We start from the raw sequence: 21669 nt of genomic DNA, 5'->3' as shown, positions 1-21669 counted from the left end.
TAGCAAGATAAAATCAATGACATTCAAACATTGGATATATGGTTCGGTGTACACTGTGATATTTATAAATTGAAACTCAATGAAGCCGATATTTGTCAGGATGTCGCGCCGTCCGATGAATAATTCAATACCAAAGCCGTAGCCGAGAACTACATAACAACAATCGGGAACTTTATGAATATTCTAGAAAGAAACAATTTGGTCTTGCTTCCAATGACTTCTACAATATCTGCTGTAGTTTAAGATTATCATTAGAATCCAGATTTTATGACATGTGTTAATATCACCCTAAATCTACATTTCAATATTAATGATAAAAATTTTCACTAAAACGTGCTGAAAAACGTCAGTATAAGTGTTAAAATTAGCACTCGTATTGAGAAGCGACCAATAATTAACCCATAGCAATAAATATAGTTAGAATTATAAAAATTACAACAATAGAAATACAATAATTATAGTATGTTTATTAATGGAATGTTAATATTTAGGTTATGACTATTATAACATTAACAATATTTTGACTCACCTGGGTCCCATAAGTGCCACCAAGGAACCTGCTTTAGCGATCCCATTGACTGCAAACAAAAATTTTATACATATATAATTATATATACGGATATATAGAGTGACAATAACGACATTAATCATAAAAAATATACACTATGATATAATTGAAATTTAGAAACAAATATTTTATATACTTAGGGAACAAAATTTTAATCACCCTTATGTGGTCGCACAAGTAGGTGTCAGTGCCTACGCACCGTAGCTACGCTAGCTACTAGATTACTTACAGGTCGCTCCGAAATAATATTATCGAAAATTGATTTATTTAGGTGAATCATGATTTTTATTTTTGAATTTATTTTTTCTTATCTAACGCAGTTAATTAAATACATTTGAAAAGATTAAAACGCGATCCCTAATATGTAAATAAAATATAGTTCTGATAATACTAGCAAAGGCATTCACAAAAAATTACAATGGTATCTATTTATTGCAATCATGATTGAAGCCAGGTTGTAACCGTTGAATCTAAGGCCCTTGAATTTAAACTTACTATAGTACAAAATTTATATGACCACACCGACTCTAGATATGACGCCGAGTTCGGGTTTAGCGACTGGTTTTAATGAATCATTTGTAACAAATTCTCAGATATTTCATGGAGATATTGCTACCGGAGTCAACCGCCAAAGAAACAAAGAACTTTCTTATCTTTCGTTTACATCCACACAAGTTGTCAGCAACTCTCCTTTACCAGTGTGGAGGTGTCCACCTACCACAGCGGCGCTTTCTGCCGTCAATGTAAAGTATTTTCAATTTTAATAAATGTTCAAATCCGGTGGATCTTTATAATTTCTTTTTTAAATGGTAAGTGTTGTATGTGGCGGAAATTATGATAGTAAGTATTGAGTTTTGTGTGATATATACTCGTATTATGTGCTTTGGTTGTGTTAGTGATAGGTAAGGTGTGAGGGAGATAGTGCGGTCTGTGTGAGTCAGTGTGTAGTTGTGATCAAATGAGTGAATCTTTAATATGTGTGTTGTTTGTGTATTTATAATATATTTGTGTTAATACTGCTAAATTAATATGTTTAAGTTAAAAGTGCTTCAGTATCTATAAAAGTGAGTGAATTTATCGAACTTACTAGCATTTTTTACCAATTATAAAGATGTATTGAATGGATATATTATATTAAACTATATTCTTATTTACCCTATAAAGCATTGCTGATAGCAGACAGTTCTGGTTTGATGAATTTTTACAATAATATCTATTCGTTTTTTTCATAAAATATTTGCATCGTTTTGAGTTTTAAATGTTTTTAGAACTGTAACAATAATAAAAAATTTAAAATTTTGTTATAGAAAGAAGGTTACTCATATTATAAGGCCTTTCGGTGGGATATCGTGTCTTTTTGGAAATACATTATTTTTAATAAGCTCCGTTGTCCACGTTCCAATTAAATATTTAAAGCATATATTTTGTATTGTATATAATTATAATTCTTTATCACTTAATTTACAAATGACTTAATAAATTATTAACTTTTAGTCTATTAGAATGAATAAATTACAAATATCATTAGGATCGCAGGCAGGTAAGATGCCCATGAAGCCGGCAATGGTACAGCTCTCTGAATGACCAAACTGATCCTCTGACCGTGACGTGTCAGACCTTGGTTCATTTGTCAAATTGGTAAGGATGGATAACTCTTTTCTGAGTTTTTGTGCCGATTTAGCTCAAGGACCCATAATTTGCATCCCAAAGGGAACAAATATGTATCACTGAGTGATGCAAATTTCCTCCAATTTAGGTTTTCGGAAGTTTTATTTATTTTATATGTTCAGGATAGCCGGCATGTTTATGATAGCAAAGGCCCGAGGCATGAAGTAGTTTAAGGCGGCAGCGGCGGTAAGATGAGCCATGGTGACCAAGGCTGTCTACGTTTCCTCCACAGCGGCGCATATTATGGGGATTGTTCTAGGGATACCCAGGCGTAAATAAACTGCGATGGAGAAGCTAGAATTATCTAGAAGCGTCCCTATATTAATCGAAGGAGTGGCTGAAGTCAGTACTCTGATTCTATATATTATGATATGATCGTAGCATCTTTTTTTTTTTTTTTGGAATAGGAGGACAAACGAGCGTACGGGTCACCTGGTGTTAAGTGATCACCGCCGCCCACACTCTCCTGCAACACCAGAGGAATCACAAGAGCGTTGCCGGCCTTTAAGGAAGGTGTGCGCGCTTTTCTTGAAGGTACCCATGTCGTATCGTCCCGGAAACACCGCACAAGGAAGCTCATTCCACAGCTTCGTGGTACGAGGAAGAAAGCTCCTTGAAAACCGCACTGTGGAGGACCGCCACACATCCAGATGGTGGGGATGATACCGTAACTTGTGGCGTGTCGTGCGAAGGTGAAATTCGGCGGCAGGAATCAGGTTGAACAGTTCTTCGGAACACTCCCCGTGATAAATGCGGTAGAAGACACACAATGAAGCGACGTCTCTACGCAACGCCAAGTGATCCAGCCGTTCACAGAGTACTGGGTCCCCGACAATTCGAGCTGCTCTGCGTTGCACGCGGTCAAATGGATCGAGCTGATACTGGGGTGCGCCAGACCAGAGATGACAGCAATACTCCATGTGAGGCCGGACCTGCGCTTTGTAGAGCGCTAGAATGTGGGCCGGCTTGAAGTATTGCCGTGCTCTATTTATGACGCCCAGTTTCTTTGAAGCCAGTTTGGCTTTGCCCTCCAGATGGCCACGGAATTGGCAATTGCTCGAGATTTCGAGACCCAGTATTCCGATACTAGGCGAGGCTTTAAGGGAAGTGTTCTCGAAGAGCGGTGATACGGCAAATGGGGTTTTTTTAGTGGTAAACGCGCAAACTTGAGTCTTCTGGGGGTTAAATTGGACAAGGTTTAACTTACCCCATTCCGCCACCTTCTCGAGAGAGGACTCGATAGAAGACACAAGTTTCACCCGGCACTGGTCGACGTTTTCCCGAGAGAGACCTGCATGGCCCGTGTATATGGCATCACCAGTGCTGTCGTCTGCATAGCAATGCATGTTGGCGGTGTCCAACATATCATTGATATGCAGAAGAAACAGCGTGGGAGATAGCACACAGCCTTGGGGCACTCCAGCGTTCACGGGCTTGGGATTCGAGCAATAACCGTCGATACCGACCTGTATGCTGCGCCCAGTGAGGAAGCTGGAGGTCCACTTGCATAAGCTCTCGGGAAGCCCAAATGATGGAAGTTTTGCGAGGAGCGCCTTGTGCCATACACGATCAAAGGCCTTCGCTATATCCAGACCAACTGCCAGGCCTTCCCCCTTGCTTTCAATAGCCGCCGCCCATCTGTGTGTTAGGTATACCAGAAGATCGCCAGTCGACCGACCATGGCGAAAGCCGTACTGCCGGTCGTTGATCAACTGGTGACCCTCAAGGTATACCAAGAGCTGGCGGTTAATTATGCTCTCCATAATTTTGGAGAGTAGGGAGGTAATAGCAATAGGCCTGTAGTTTGCCGGATCCGAACTGTCTCCTTTTTTTGGGATCGGATGGACAAGGGCTGACTTCCATGAATCAGGGACTACGCCTTTTGAATAAGAGTGCCGGAATAAACGCGTTAGCACCGGCGTCAACTCAGGGGCACACGTTCTAAGCACGATTGGAGAAATGCCATCCGGCCCGCTCGACTTCCTGACGTCCAACGAAAACAGAGCTCGCCTAACAGTTTTCTGTCGGAACTGTACTTCAGGCATGGAGCTCTGACACCGCGGGATGGTCGGCGGTGTTTTTCCGTTGTCGTCAAGAGTCGAGTTGGAGGAAAAAAGAGTGCACAGGAGATCGGCTTTCTCTTTTGCCGTATGGGCCAGGGTGTCATTCCTCGTGTGCAACGGCGGCATGGACGGCTGGTTGAAGTTACCAAGAGCAGTTTTCGACAACGACCAGAACTTGCGTGTTCCGGTCGGGTAACTGGAAAGCTGCTCGCCAATTTTGACAACGTGCTTCGATTTCGCACGGGCGATTTGCCGCTTAAAAAATCTGGAGGCACGGTTATATTTCCTCTTCAGAACTTTGCAGTTCGGATCCTTTAAGCCCAGCGCCGCAACCCAAGTTCGATACGCCTGTTTTTTGCAGTCAGATGCTGCTTTAACTGACGCATCGAACCAGGGCTGTGATCTGCCACCGATCGGTACTACAGAGCTTGGTATAAAAATATCCATGCCCTGCAGTATCACATCGGCTACTGCAACGGCGCAGGCACTAGGATCATCTGAAAGGAAACAAACCCTGCCCCAAGGGTAGGATGCAAAAAAGGAACGCATCCTATCCCAATCTGCTGACTTGTAGTGCCAAACGCGGCGGGTCGCTGGTGGTCTGCGACGTTGGCGTCGGATAGGCACTACACTCCTGACCAGGCAATGGTCGGACGTTCCGAGAGGGGCGTCGACAGAGACCTGGTAACCATCGGGATGTGTAGTCAGCAGAAGATCTAATAAGGACGGCATGTGGCTATCCACATCCGGGAGCCGCGTCGGCGACTCAACCAATTGGGACAGACCATACGCCAATGCAAAATTATGCACAGATCGCCCTGCGTAGTCTGTGGTACGTGATCCAAGCCATTCGGCATTGTGCCCGTTGAAATCACCCAAGACTACGATTTCAGCGGAGGGGATCTGAGCAAGCACGTCATCAAATGCCGCTTGAACGCAGCTCATGAGGTGATCCGTTTCTGCGTTACCACTATGGGACCTTTAGACACACGCATAGATGCGGACGCGGTCCTCTAAATCTACGCGGAGCCAGAGAGTAGACAGGCCCCTACCCTCAAAATTGCCGAGACGGCGACAGCAGATATCCTCCCTAACGTACACACATACCCCGGCATGAGGCATGAAATTATGCTCAATTTTGTACCCGGGGTACGTTAAATATGACGTATCGCTAGGTCGAGATATCTGCGTCTCCGTAAGGAAACACAAGGCCGGCTGCGCCGTCTCAAGGTGGTGGTGGACGGCGTTTAAGTTGGAGTGAATTCCCCGGATGTTACAAAAGTCCACATTAAGCGTGGAGCGGGGTGCCGTGGTGTTGCTGCCCTGTTTGTCCTGTGACATACGCGGTACTGTGCCCTCCCCAGAATACGAGGGGCAGCCCGAGCGCGAATGCTCGGGGAGGGATTCTCCGGCTCTACAAATTTTTGCAGATTGACCCGATAGCTTCCGTGAACACGGTTGAAAGTGATATGTTCACTTGGACAGTAACTTTCCAACAGTTTTCCGCGGCTTCCGCATACAGCGGCACAATACCTTTATGATGGGAAGATAATTTGATCATACAAATGGCCGACACTGTGAACAGAGGATAAAATGCTAGTAAGGAAATACTAGAGATTTTTCGGATGCCAATTCCGCCACAACGAATGGGCAGTGAGGCCTGGCACCCATGGCGATACGCCAGATAACGGTGATTTCTGCTAATTGTCAAGATAAAGAGTAATAATAGTATAATTCATCAAAATAGAGAGAATCAGCTCTTTATGTATCAGGGGCAGCTATTAAATCCCGGCTAACTTTCAGTAAGGTTGTTGCTCGGTTGGCCCATCTGGTTTTGAGAGTGTTGTACCCAGCAGACAACCGATGAGATACGCCGTTGGGTACAATTTAAATTTACATATTAATAGGTCCTTGATATTACTGGGAAGTGTGATTTTAATATGCGGATACATGGTCCCATAAACATGTTACTAATTTTGTGGAACGTGTGAAACCGAAACCGCTGTATGTTATTTTTACCAAATAATCAATGTTAAACTACGCTATAATTATAAATACGTTATAATTACACGCATAATCGATTAAAATCAAAAGCATTAGAAATAGTTAATAATATTACTAATTAAGTTGGTCCGAGTGATTGTGAGTGTAGACTATACAACTATACAAAAACGATTACAACAATTTCAAATAATGTCAAAGACAAAGTATGGCGTGGTATAAGTAAATTGCATAATACTCGCATGGAAAAGGGTATTTATCTTGACGAGGCTCCAAATACGATGTGCAGTCTACAGGGATATGCCCGCAAGGAATTGAGAGCACAAGGCTTTCAACATTGCAATAATTGTTACCTTATGGCGAGAGCAGCTATTACCGATGAAAATGCAGAAATAAATGCATTCCTTGCAATTCTTAGTGCCACGAAAGTATTTCTTGCAATAACTTATGATATTATCATTAGATACTTTATTAATTCTGTTACTTTTGAGAGATTTTTATGTGAATTTGTGATATTTCTATTATTGTACAGCTTAAAATTTATAGGCTCCAGTTTGATGTAGGCAAAAAGTTATTACGTTTAGCATGTAAGTTGCTACAAGATATTTTTTTAATTTTTAGTTATCAATAAACATTTACTGAGTTAAGAAATTCGTATTTTGTTAACTTTATCATTTATACCGGAAGAGGGATCTGAATTATTTATAACAACCAATTAAAATGATTAATTTCACAAGCTGAATTACATTTACAAAATGTTGAGGCTTGAGGTAATAATGACCGGTAATTTTTAATAATAATTAATCCATTAATTTTACCATTACATATGATATACAATTCAAATTAAAAGTTTTTTACAGACTACCTTCATTACTCAAGACGCACGGGAAGTGCTAACTAATACATTTACAGCAAACTAAGATAAATTCAAATAATTTCATTCTGGTTTAAGTAGAAATGAGTTACTAACAGCAAATATCACCACGTCGGCTGTTCCGTCATTTGTGTTTTTGTATGTATGTTTGTAATGTTTTCACACAACTTCACCTATACGAATTAGGTGATTTAGATTAGATCTGATTTTGACTCAATTTGATTTAAGCCAATAAAGTAAACATTAAAAGGCTTCCCATTTCCATCCGCTGTATCTAATTATAATAGATGTGCGTCTATATAAATTCAAATTAATAATGAGACAAATAAATACCAATTTATATTAAAGTGTGGAACCATTATCTGTAAGCTAAACTTTTTCGTCTGTTTGTTTGAACGTAGTAATCTATCTAGATAGATTAGCGCGTTCGTATTTAGATTATTCTATTTATGTGCATGTGCGTATTGTATGTATGTATCTATTGATTTTACATTATTTAAAATCTTTTTTAAGTTTTGATAACAGTAAAAAAGAATACATTTAAAAAAGAAACAAATTAGTATATTTTACTTATTTGTTTCCAGCTATTTTGCATTTGATTTTATTTCTATCAAATTGAGTGAATCTTATTAAGACATTTGTTCATTTTAAAATTTTTTTACTGTAAAGGAAGAATGCAACGCAAGACAGTGAGAAAATGTAACATTAATGGACTTAATGCAGTGTCAGTAAGTGTAGCACAAACTTTAACCGTTTTAAAACCGGGAGTTTTTATTTTAAAGATGTTCCTTGCTCTGGTCGCCCTGTTATTAATAAAATGGATGTTATTTTTTAAAGTAGAGCAAGATCGGCATATCAGTAGTCCGGCATAGCTGGAGAACTAGTAATTTACCATAAAACAGTTTTAAGAGGTAGCTAGGTACACAACACGAGCTAACTGAATGAAACCTAATAAACCGTGTTTTTATTTCTTTTTTAAGATGAATTGAAACCGAACCATTTTTAAAGATAACTAGTAATGAAGAGTGGATCACGTTCGACAAAATTGTCTGAAAAAGGTCAGGCTTCTTAGACTGTAGCAAAACCCAGGTTAAATGGTGATGCTGTGTGTATGGTGTGATTGAGAGGGCATAATTCATTATGATTTGGATCTCAACAGAAACCAACTGATTAGAATGCAGCAAAAAGTTTCAAAAGTTTCAGTTGCTGATGGCAAGAAGTTGAGAAACTTATTGCAACTGGAATTGATCAATAGAACTTATGAAAAGTTTAATAAAAAATAATGTTAACTGTTGACGCTGCTCCACATCTTAGCCTATGTTAAGGCTTCCGGTAAGGTATTTCATAATTTTGAATTTAATTGAGAACGGAACATTGTAAGTATGAAACGCAAAACTTGAATCTTGTGCTATATTAGTGTTACCATTATAATATGGAGGGATTACAATGAAAAGGCAATTTGGTTGCATGAATTCTGACGGATTACCCGTGTTTGTTGATTGTTGCACCTTGGGCAGTCCTTCCAGCTAAATATGCAATTATTTAAGTAAAAATTACGATAAGAGTATAGAAGGTTCTTGTTAAATTAGTATACGTATATATAGCTCTCGTAAAAAATTTATAAGTAAACGTATACAAGGATTTCGTACAAAATTATTAAGTAAATATATATAAAGCTCTCGTTAATTCTATATACAAGGCTCTTGTAAGCTATTTGTTGTTGTAAGGGCGGGCGCTGCTGACTGTTTACCATCAGGTGAATAAATATACTTAAACCTTATTTAATTTATTAATGAACTAGTTTCGCGCAATACTTTAAATAATATACTGTTAAATAAAATAAACAGAAAGAAGGCATTGAAAGCCGAGCTGCTAAAGCATGGCTAGATGTAAAGATATAATCGTGCAAAAAAGATTGAATATTATTTAAAATTATGTTTATATACATTTAATTCATGAAGTGACTAGTTGTTTTCATATCAAATTAACTACACAACTAAGCCAGCATTCCGTCACGCTGCTGGTTTGCTTCAACTAACAATAGACATAAGCTTTGATCTATAGAGCGTACTTAGACTTTGCTCAAAATTTCCGTACGCAAAACTTATCTGAGTGAAAGCTTAGCATAATCTTTGTAATCGTTTTTTATAGTGATTGTGTTATAGTATACACCATTTGACAGCTAAAATTATGCTGAGCTTAAGCTAAGACAGCCCAAAGCAAAAGTCTATCTCATACAAATCATAAAAATACCATCTCATAGAAATCTAAAAAATAAAATAATTAGTCTTTACATGAGAATGCTGTGTATACTGAAATGTAATAGATACTAAAATATTATATTGTCACTGTTCTGATGTGTGTTGCTGTAAGTGTGCCCAAATATATGAATATATATATATATATATATATATATGAAATGGTCATTATTTGAGGCTCAATCATGCCAAAACCACTGATCGTATAAACATGAAACTACCGCCATTCTATGCGAAATTTATCTTAGATGGTTTATGGCTACTTATTCCAACTTTGTTTCATTAATTTATTTCAAATTTATATAAATAAGTATATTGCACAATGGTGTGTTACACTACGTGATTCCGACTCGCACTTGACGGTTCGTGGTGCGGCCGGCGCGGGCGGTGTGATGCGGGGGCCCACTGGATCATCCCATAGTTCGGCCGTACCAAATTCGTCCGTGTGTTCAATCTATTAAGGAGTAAACTCGGGAAATATATCATTGTGCAGCGGAACGTTTGTAGTGCTTATCAAACTTGTATTGTTGTGGGTTTTTATATTCAAAAAGGCTGCAAAGATTGTATTATTATTCTTGCTGAAGATTATAGTATCGATAAATGAGGTCGTTAGCGGCTTTGAAATGCTGCCCAATTACCATTGTTTTGAGTAACCATTACTCTAAATAATTGCATGTCCATTTTTATTCGAAGTATAAAATAAATAATAGGTTGTGGGAAAAAGATTCTTCGCATTTCATATGAAAACTCAAGAGATTTTATTTCCAAATTTATATAGGTACAATTAATTACAGAAGGGCGACCAAAGCGAGATGTATCTTGAGATTGAAAGCACTTACATAAACATTGTGCAACTCTTACAAGTATATTTTAAGTTGCATGTTTTCCTATCTTGTAGTATAGTAGTTCCTACATTGTAAACTAAGATTAAGGATTGGTCTCCGCTGCGCTCTAACTAAATACCGTACTACCTAAGAATAATAGCTTTTTTATCTTATATTTATATTTTACCTTGACACTCAATGGCATCTTTAAAATATAGTACATTGTACATTGAAATTAATAAAATACAAAATATAATATAATATGTGATCCCAGTGTCTTTCTTATTTCTTGTAGTATTATTTTAACAACGTTTAACTACTCAGCCCGGCAATTTTAGTTTCATTTATTAGGAAAGTTTAACCGACCATGTGGCACGTCAACGTCACATCTTGCTCGAGACTGGCTCGAGTACACCCACTTACGTATTACGTATTAGTTGCCGCACTTTGTATCTACGGCTGCAGTATCTAGTTGGAGCGCAGCAGAGACCAATCCTTAATCTAAGATTCTAAAATATATCGATCGAATCATTTTGTCAGAAAGAAAAGGAAACGTAAAATAGCTCGATAAAAGTTATACTAATTATTTACCTCGATCTAGTGCTGACTGAATTTGATAAGATAAAAAGTAAAAAAAGGAACGACTTTTAATTGCTGACTGATAAATACCAACACCATGGCAGTGTGGCTATGATATTTATCTAGTACGGAATCCTAGTATTACGAATCTCAAATAATTGAAGAGAATATTCAATCATTCTATTGGCGAAAGAATTTTCAAAATTGTTCCAGTAGATTCTGTGTTTCTTCATCACATACTCAGTAAAATACAAACACATATTACAATTTTTATCATCAAAATAAAATAAATACAATAATTCGTGTTTAGACGATCAGCGTATACCTACTAATACATAAATGTTTATGAACAAATAAGTACGAATGCAGATTTTTTTAATGTTTTCACGCGATAAGATCTATCGTTAACAAAGTTTAAGAATTGATACAATCTAAGTATGCTCGATTTTAATATCTTTTATTACGGTTCTGTAGTAAACATGTCACGTTATATCCTGTCCTTCCTTCGACTTTCCAGTTTGCAGATCTCTGGCGTTTAGTAGTACCTACTACAAAGCTGTTATAATATTGAGTTTTTTAGATCCTAAAGATTCATTAAGAAATATGTGATTCATACAGTTTTAGAGAAAAAAAAAATATTTTCTTGAAAATTGTACGTCTCTACAAAGCATATTATTGGATTTCCTATAAACTGTAATAATCACAATTTGATCACCAGGAGCAAACATATACTTGTTACATATGCCTACTGCTCGGTTAAGTCGGGTTAGCAAGTCTTCAATTGTGCGATATATGCTATTAGAACATGATCTTGAAAACGTACAAAAGAAATATGTTACGAAATGCAAAAGAATTGTTAAAAGACGTTTATGTGTGTGTGTGTGACTATAACATACTTCAATGACTTTCTTCATTATATTACAGATGGGGAACAAAGCGACCCCCCCCCCCCCCAGGCTATTTAAATAATACTTATTTCACAAGCCTCAGTGCATTTCAAACTGAAACGCAAATAGCACTCACACACGCTTAACAGCAAAAAATGATACCACTGCAGATCTTATTCTGCATCATGTGCAAAAGTTGTAGACTTCAAAAGTATGTAAGTACTTACCACCATTTACTAATCTTTTAAGCTTTCCATCTTTAGGCTTAATGTGTAGAGTGACATCTCTCCACACCAGTGTGCAGGGTCTTGGAGCTGATGAAGTTCCCAGGAGATCTTCAACATCGGCGAAGAAAGGTTCCTCAAATTTCGACTGGCGAAGACCGCCATCTACGTATATGATGTCTGCCGGCTGGAGCTCCTAAACAATGAAAATATATAAAAAAAGGTTTCAAATACTTTATTTATGAATCTGCTGGCTAAGAGGGGCAACATTAGCTGAAGATTTAAGAATTCCAAAACAGCATACCGCCGCGCTGACACAGGCGAGAGAATCAACAGTGCAGTAAGGACAAATGCAGTTTCAACTAAAAATGGTAAACAAAACACTCAAAAATCAGGTTTCGGCAATTTCCTCCTCCAAATAAAACCAATTATAACGATATTTTGGAAACTGACAATTTTGTTCGCTTATTGTTATCTGATTTGTATACCTGCGTCTGTTTTCGGCCTATATGATAGCCGATTTAGGCACTTTTTGAAGCACTTTTCAAATCAAAATTAAAAAAAAGTAAAACAATACACAGCTAAGAATGATATTTATCTTATTTATAAATTATTTTGATGTTTGATTAAAAACAAAGGACAAAGACTCGAGGGCGTTTATGTAGAAATAAGGCCACTAATATTTCCTCTAAAAGTTCGACCTAACAGAGTTCCGATATGTATCTTTTGCGTCGTCATCAGATCATTTCGTGGTATTATTGTTGTTTACTCATTAAGAATCGATGTTTGATTTTAGCTCCAAATTTGGAAATTTTATGAGGAATAAAATCAAGCGTCTTAAAAAGTAGTTAGTTGTTCCGTGGGAAATAACACTGAAATCCAAGATGGTCGCCGCACAAAATTATCATTGCAGCAATATAGATATCGTTTTTTTTTTGTGGAATAGGAGGACAAACGAACGTACGGGTCGGTCACCTGTTGTTAAGTGATCACCGCCGCCCACAATCTCTTGCAACACCAGCGGAATCACAGGAGTATTGCCCGCCTTTAAGGAAAGTGTACGCGCTTTTTTTGAAGGTACCCATGTCCTATTGTCCCGGAAACACCGCACAAGGAAGCTCATTCCACAGCTTTGTAGTACGTGGAAGAAAGCTCCTTGAAAACTGCACTGTGGAGGACCGCCACACATCCAGATGGTGAGGATGATCTCCTAACTTGTGGCGTGTCGTGCGAAGGTGGAATTCGGCGGCAGGAATCAGGTTAAACAGCTCTTCGGAACGCTCCCCGTGATAAATGCGGTAGAAGACACACAATGAAGCGACGGCTCTACGCAACGCCAAGTGATCCAGCCGTTCACAGAGCACTGGGTCCCCGACAATTCGAGCTGTTCTGCGTTGCACGCGGTCAAATGGATCGAGCTGAGACTGGGGTGCGCCAGACCAGAGATGACAGCAATACTCCATATGTGGCCGGACCTGCGCTTTGTAGAGCGCTAGTATGTGGGCCAGCTTGAAGTATTGCCGTGCTCTATTAATGACGCCCAGTTTCTTTGAAGCCAATTTGGCTTTGCCTTCCAGATGACCACGAAATTGGCAATCGCTCGAGATTTCAAGACCCAGTATTCCGATACTAGGCGAGGCTTTAAGGGAAGTGTTGTCGAAGAGCGGTGATACGACAAATGGGGTTTTTTAGTGCTAAACGCGCAAACTTGAGTCTTCTGGGGGTTAAATTGGACAAGGTTCAATTTTCCCCATTCCGCGACCTTCTCAAGAGAGGACTCGATAGAAGACACAAGTTTCTCCCGGCACTGGTCAACGATTTCCCGAGAGAGACCTGCATGGCCCATGTATACGGCATCACCAGTGCTGTCGTCTGCATAGCAATGAATGTTGGAGGTGTCCAACATATCATTGATATGTAGAAGATACAGCGTGGAATACAGCACACAGCCTTGGGGCACTCCAGCATTCACGGGCTTCGGGTTCGAGCAATATCCGTCAACAAGGACCTGTATGCTGCGCCCAGTGAGGAAGCTGGAGGTCCACTTGCACAAGCTCTCGGGAAGCCCAAATGATGGAAGTTCCCCGTTTCCCAGTTTCTCGGGTTAGTAGAGAACAAGTGAAGAATCATTTAGTAATTCAAGATGGAAAATATATGCTTATATTATGTGCGTGTGTGCAACAAAAATAGCTAGTAAGGACCACCTCAGGGTTTCACAAACAATGTTTTTTTATTAATTTGAAAAAGTAACTATCCTGTTTAGGTTATTCAATCGCCACCCGTGACGTGACACAGTAGTTGTAGTGGCCACTGAATGTCTGAAGAAGGAATTATTTAGCCGTTCAATTTCCCCAAATCACATTTCATATAATTGCTTAACTTTAATTGAATGTAATATTAAATGCTACTTTATTATCATATAAAATTATTATTTTTAGCATGAAGAATTCAATTTGGATTTCTATTAATTTAAAAACAACAAAGAAAATAATCTACTGTTACTGGCTTTTTATATGCGGAATAAATAATAAAACTGCGTGAGGAAATTCGTGAGAAACAACGAAGTAAACTAGCAAAATTATTTTGATCCAACAAGATAATGTCTCGGCTCATAGGTTAGCCGTTGATATGGATGCAATTCGAGATGCTGGCTTCGAAATACTTCAGCATCCTTCCTTCCCGACCTAGCCCCAGTGGTTTTTATTTATTCCAAGATTGAGGGATTATTTGAAAGGACAGAGATTGAAAGATTATGAAGCTGTAGTCGCTGCAATACAAGAATTTTTTAGATATGCATGATAAATAAAAGTTAAATTAAGTTTAGAAATTAAAATTCCAACTTTTAATGCTAAAAGGCAACTATATCGAAAAATAAAATAAAAAAAGTAACCGCCAACATATGCATATTCGCTTTTTATTGAACAGCCTACGTATTTTTTAATATCAGCATTCCAGTCCTATCTTAAATAAAAGTGACTTATAGGAATAATTGAGAAGTGTCAATTTTTTTTTCATTTGTATTAATGTGAATTTCTTGAAGTGTTTTATTATTTTTGGAATATCATACCCGTCGTATATCGTTGGACCTTATTCTGCTTGAGATTGAATTATAAAAGAGAGGTACACATAATATATTCATTTACATCTTTATAAAGTTTGGAAAATATATTTATTTGGCTTGTAAATCTAATTGCGTCATTCTTATTTTTTCTATTATATTATTACAAAGACAGAGGAATTATATTCTAGATCATGGTGAAAATGAATCATTAGTTTTACAAAACCTTACGATTTTATAATTTTACCGTGCGTTAAAAACTTTCTAAAAATTTAAATTAATTAAAGGTCTTTATTATGTTTACTAGTTAATTTAGTGGGCATTCATGATAAGAATTATTAACAATTAGGAAATAGCGTATAGTCGGTATTTATGATAATCAACCTTTATGTGAAGGTCTAATTAAAGGGGGTGATTTCAGAAGAGCGGGGGAATAGACCTTTTTCTACATATTTTTGAAACATTTCTTGTTCCATTGCCATTTTGATATTTTGCAGGCCTCATAAGCGAAGCGGATAAGACTGTGCTCTACACTCGCCTTACAAAAATCAAGCGATTTTTACATTTCTTGAACTAAAATTGTCTCTATTTATTTTCTATCGAACTTGTAGAAAAATATTTAGTTATTATTATTTGTTTAGGTAATCTGCAGATGAGTGAATAGATTTACAGTAGTTTGTAGAAAAATCACTATTATGAGCAAAAAAGTGACGAGTTATAAATATGAGTAAAATATATTGAATCAATGATAAATCAGTGACCACAAGTCTGTTTTAACTAACCTGCTCTTTCTTATGTAAAATATATGGCGATCATTTTTACTTGAGATTCTTAGACTCGGTTTCACCGATAACTCTTCAAACCGAGTTTAGTAAAACTCATGTCAATGTTATAACGATAATGACAGTGCTATCACTTGTACGCGATCAAATATGTTAATCATCCAAATTAAGGCGGTCAGCATTTAAATTTTAAACCTGTTTAGGCTTATAATTAACGTTTAGTTTGTCTTAGTGAATTACGAATTGATCATGAAACCTCGCTTACAGGCGTAAACTTTGTTCAATAAGTTTTAAACGCATTCAACCTTCATAGTGAAATCAGACCTCAATGTGTTCGTACTACAATCTTTTTTCACACTATTGTGTAAGTACCCTCACTATCCGTTGCAAGTGTACATGTAATGTACAAAAGATAGTCGTCCTTCAAGTGATTAGCAAATATAACATTTATATTACCTTCTTATTTAGATTATTTTTTACTTGAGTAAGTTAAAAGAACAAAACTTTTTTTTTATGAAAATAAGGGATGAGACGAGCAGGACATTCAGCTGATGGTAATGGATACGCCCTACTCATTACAATGCAGTACCGCTCAGGTTTCTAGAAAAACCCAAATATTCTGAGCGTCACTATAATTGCGCTCGTCACCTTGAGACATAAGATGCTAAGTCTCAATTGCCCAGTAATTTCACTAGTTATGGCGCCCTTCAGACTGAAACACAGTAATGTTTACACATTACTGCTTCACGGCAGAAATAGACGTCATTGTGGTACCCATAATCTAGCCGGCTTCCTGTGCAAAGGAGCCTCCTACTGATTACATGGATTACAAGACTGAAAGGAAATTCCATTTTACTTTCAGACACCAATAGGAAATCGAATCCGCGCCTGTTCAGTATCAGACACTCTTTCCACTAGCCAATCGAAGTCGTCTAGCCAAGACTAAATATAGTTGTGGTCAGGCTATGCTATAATATTGCAAAGGAATATTTTACAGTTCTATCTAAATCTAATGATCTAATTACGGTAAACCACAGAACCTTGAGAATGTAGTACGGCTGTGATACCCAGGAGTCTCAATATCATGTCCTTAATTATTCACTGCACGAATAACTGTTAATATATAGATTTTAAAAGAGATAATGAGAGACTCGAATAATACGTTCATCTGACGCTGAGTGTCACGCCCTTCCCATTATAATGCCGCTCAGGATTCTTGATCGATCCGAAAATTCTGATCGGCATCGCAATTACATTTTGTCAATCCGAGACATAAGTCGGCACCCTTTTAACACTAGTAAAAAAGATGGTGCAGAGTGAGTTTTCCCTTGCATTATTTACGTCTTTTTTTTTCATAATATAAAACATCTTTACCCTATATACATACTCACAAATACTTTTTAATTCACTCAAAGACACACACATGTACAGTCACACGCTGATGAGAATTCTTATACAGGTTGATACAGTATTGGAAAAGTAATAATATATTTTTAAACTGATATTTTTGAAATCAATATTAATTTTTACTATGTACATCACTACCTTAGAATCAGCGCTGAACGAAAATGTTATTTCAGGCCGCATTAGCTTGCTAATATGTAGTACGTTGTGTTTTGTTTTTTATTTGAAAGCTTTTTAAACAATATATTATGTTTTTAAAGCGATAACCCTCACTTCTAGGATTAATACCGCGGTTAGAGCACCGGCACGGAACGCCGGAGGTCGTGGGTTCGAATCCCGCATCGTTCATAAAATTTTGTTTTTCAAATTTCATTTGTGAAAGTTTTTTTTTTAATTATTATTACTTAGATTTAATTCATCGTAGAATAAAGCATCTATCCTCATCTTTATCAGGTTGGACCTCACAACAAAATCAGCCCTGTAGCCATTAATAATAATTAGAAAACAGACTGTCATTGCTAAAATACTTAACTAGAATTTAATAATTTGCCATCATATATGTTATGAATACAATATAATTCTAATTTCAAAGACGGACTATATTAGATATTAGTTATTAGTTTTTTAACGGCGGGTTTACGAACCAATTTATTATTTGCAATTAGATATTTCAATAATATCACAGTTTCGATTAATATAGATAATATCGTGCACCAAAACATTATTGTTTTCACAACCTTTAATCAATAATTATGAATTAAACTATGAAAAGGAATTTAAAATAACAATGGTTAAGAAAAAACTAACTTTACTGACATACTTACATACTTTTTTTTAGGAAAAAACATGACCAACATTAATGTTATTTGTTTTTGTATTATTTTACGTATTTGTGGACTATTTCCTGAACCAATACGACTTAGGGACCTTCAAGCTGAGAGCATCAGACATCAATGTGTGTATCCTCTAGTAACACACACATGTATACACATATGTCTGTATAATCAGAAGTAGTAGATTAGATCGGGTTTCACTTACCGTCAGGTAAGACATTTACCCGTTTACCTTTTTAGAAAAAAAAGAGTGCATGTAAGTACTTATGTGCGTACGCAAGAAGTTATACTTCTTAGGACAAAACAAAAATCCTTAAAAAATATTCCCTGTGCTATTTTACGTTTGTAGAAAGAACAATATTTTATATAAAAATATATAAAAATAAATAAATACAACCAATAATTTCTTTTTTAAATATTTTAGTTTATTTAAATATCATTAAATTATTTTTTATACATTATTTGTAATTCGACGCTCACAGAAGTATATATATAATATGTTGTCCCGCCTAGATCATAGATGGCGCTGTAAATGTAGTTGCTTAAGAATGAAACGCGCTCTTAGTAATTTTATAGCTTTTATTAGGACGAAGTTTATGAATTGTTAAACCATCAGGCCTCACGCCAAGAAGGAGACCGGAACCGCCCGCTTATGTATGTTAGGTAGGCACAGTAAAATGTCTTTTAGGAACAAGCGAACACTCTTCAAGGTTTGCATTCGACCAAACCCAATATTATAGACAAACTACAAACAGTTCAATCCATTTTCTGTCGTAAGGCTGTCAATGCCCACTGGTGTGTTAGAAACGCAGACCTTCACCGGGACTTAGAGCTCCCCACCATCCAACAACACCTTAAGTGCTTGTCTGAAACTTTCTTTAAGTCCTCAGACAATCACCCAAATCCCCTGATTAAGGACGCAGCGGATTATACCGCCTCCCCTCCTTCACGTCATCAAGTCAGGAGGCCCAGACACGCCCTCTCCGATCCCCTAACAAACTCTCGTCTGACCTGGAACGCCTCTTGGCATCCGGGGACAATCAGACGCATTTAGAATCCCCTCTATTTTGTGATCATCCTTCTGATGTGACTAGTCCCAATTAGATAGCACCCTCTGTGCAATATCCCAGCGGAAACTCCATAGAGAGTGCCGCTTGCGCCTCTCTCTCCCCATGAGAAGGTCGCCTTCGATGTAGGCTTAGAGGGCACCTGCCCAAAGCCAACTGCAGGTGGTGTTTAGTGGGTAGGCACCTAGGTTTCACGTGAGTCCCACATAACCAACGCAGACTTAGGCTGCGTTGGTATGCATGAGCATTCACCACCTCCCTCCCGTCGTTATCCCGGAGGGTAGCCCATTCCCTTGCTTGGGCGCAAAAAAAAAAAAAAAAATTGATTGTATAAATGTGACTGATAAATATTGATGTATATAAATATTGAGTATGAGTAATAAGAGGCTTTTGGTAATTGTCTGAACTCTGAAGTGGTCGAGTAACTAGCTAACTAACTTTAGGGTGTCGGACGAGCATCGTAAAAATTTTGATAATTTTTCCACGCACGCGCAAGTTTTGTTTGAAATTATTGGTTGTGTACATGTTGGTGTGTTATCTCGAATGTTCTCTTTGTTATTAACGTGAATACGTAATTGTTGTTTTCGGTCTTTAAAATTGCTTCATTATGGAGGCAATCCACCGTCTTCAAATTTCATATAATTTTTATTTTACACTTAGATATTTATTCAATTTGTTCCTATTTATTTTATTATAATCCTTTAATAATACCATGTCACTTATTAGTTATTACTATGCATGCAGTGACAATCTTAAAATGTTGTGCATTAATGGTAAGATTATTATTAAAATTTATATACACCTACTTTATATTGTATCAACAACTGGATGTCCAATCTTAAATAAACTGATCAAAAAATAGAGGGAATAATGTTGTATATGCAAATTATATAATATCCACGTCGGGGAAAGCGAAAGAATAAATGTGAATAAAATCGTAACGTTAAGTGAGATTGTGAATAATTGCGCCTTGAGGGAATAACATTGGGGATTTTGTGGTATTTTCGCTGCTACACATAAATTCCGCTTATATATTTTGTTTTGATGATCCAACGACTATCATGCGGGTGGAATTTCGTAAAAAATCTTAGCTGATTTATATAGCTATTATATAGTTGGAAATAGCTTCTCAAAGGCAATCTAGAGCTACTAATAAAACACCAAGGAATAAAACGGTGTCGGGAACGTAAAAAACGAAGGTGTCAGTGCGCATGAACGAAGGTTGACAATGGCTCGTGGCGGCACCGGGCGACATATTGTTATCTACGCTTATACAAAGAGAAACATACCACCGCTGAGTAATACTATCCCAGACGTGGCACTAATAATAATAACTCTTCTAACATCTAGTTTCACAGATTTTCTTCATCTGATTATGTCACTAAATAAATAAAATGATAGAGGCTTTCATTTGCGCGTGCATTACGTAAAACCTACTGGATAGATTTCAATTAAGTATTTTAACTTTTTTTCCTTAGACATTTGTGAATTATCTAAAAAAATATTGCAATATCTTCATCTAGTATAAAGCTATTAAAATTTTAGAAACGATTTATGGAAGCACTACGTGCTCAGACATGTGTGGATGTCGCGAACTGTATTGGAATTCTATACAAAAAAATCTGCATCACATAATTTTTTTTTTGAAAATTTCAGTACCAAAGTTTAGGATCTAGTTGTTACATACATACATACACCTGTGCATATTTTAATATGTATGTACCTACTATGTTTAATCAAATGATTATGTTATTCATAAACATTCTCTGGAAAACAAAACATCGATATATACCTACACGTACTCAGGCTTATGCATATTATTATTTGAAATTTTTTTAAGAAACTTACCCTTAAAAGTACACCAATCGACGGCATGCACTCGTTAGGCGCGCCTAATTACATGCTATCTCATCCAATATCATGTGCAAAAGTGATAATCGCTGCAAAGAGTTGTAAGAAGCTAGTGCGCTCAGGCACGCACAATGAATGAATGAATGAATTATAACGAAAAAAAGCGCGTAAAATTTTATAAACAGGCTATTGGGCGTATGAATTTTGTAAAAAAATATTGTCAAAACTATTGTATGTACTTGCTCGAAATAAAATTGATCTTTTTTTTTCCAAGCTAGATAAGAATGTGACAAATAAATATTACAATCAGGGTTATATTTTGTTATTATGACAGGAAGCGACGAGACGAGCAGGATATCCGTTCAGCTGATGATAATACGCCCTGCCCATTACAATGCAGTGTCTCTCAGGATTCTTGAAAAACCCGAAAATTCTGAGCGGCACTATAGTTGCTCTCGTCACCTTGAGACATGAAGAAACACAATAATGCTTACACCTTACTGCTTCACAGCAGAAAAAGGGGCCGTTGTGGCCATAATGTAGCCGGCATCCTGATCAAAGGAGTCTCCAACTGGTAATCACCATAATATTCGCCATACTACATTTGTATAGAAGAATGACCGTCTAGCGCAACCTTAAGGCGTGCTTAGAGTAAGTGATAAAAAATAAATAGAATAAGCATTCAAGTTGATTCGTCGGCATTTTAATATTGTACATATATTGTTATT

At 37.1% G+C, this 21669-nt stretch overlaps 1 protein-coding gene across 1 annotated transcript in view; it reads right to left on the bottom strand.

Moving 5' to 3' along the window:
* The window catches only part of LOC126979343 (protein scarlet), an 84645-nt gene that overhangs the window by 50229 nt on the left and 12747 nt on the right, over positions 1–21669 (bottom strand). The window contains exons 2-3 of the mRNA XM_050828619.1: positions 11950–12142; positions 530–578 (exon numbers count right to left, since the gene is read on the bottom strand). Coding sequence (XP_050684576.1) covers positions 530–578; positions 11950–12142 — 242 coding nt within the window. The remainder of the gene's footprint in view (positions 1–529; positions 579–11949; positions 12143–21669) is intronic.

This window comes from Leptidea sinapis, chromosome 1, assembly GCF_905404315.1.
Source record: "Leptidea sinapis chromosome 1, ilLepSina1.1, whole genome shotgun sequence".
In the NCBI taxonomy this organism is placed as follows: domain Eukaryota; kingdom Metazoa; phylum Arthropoda; class Insecta; order Lepidoptera; family Pieridae; genus Leptidea; species Leptidea sinapis.
This window is presented reverse-complemented; position numbering and strand designations above follow the sequence as displayed.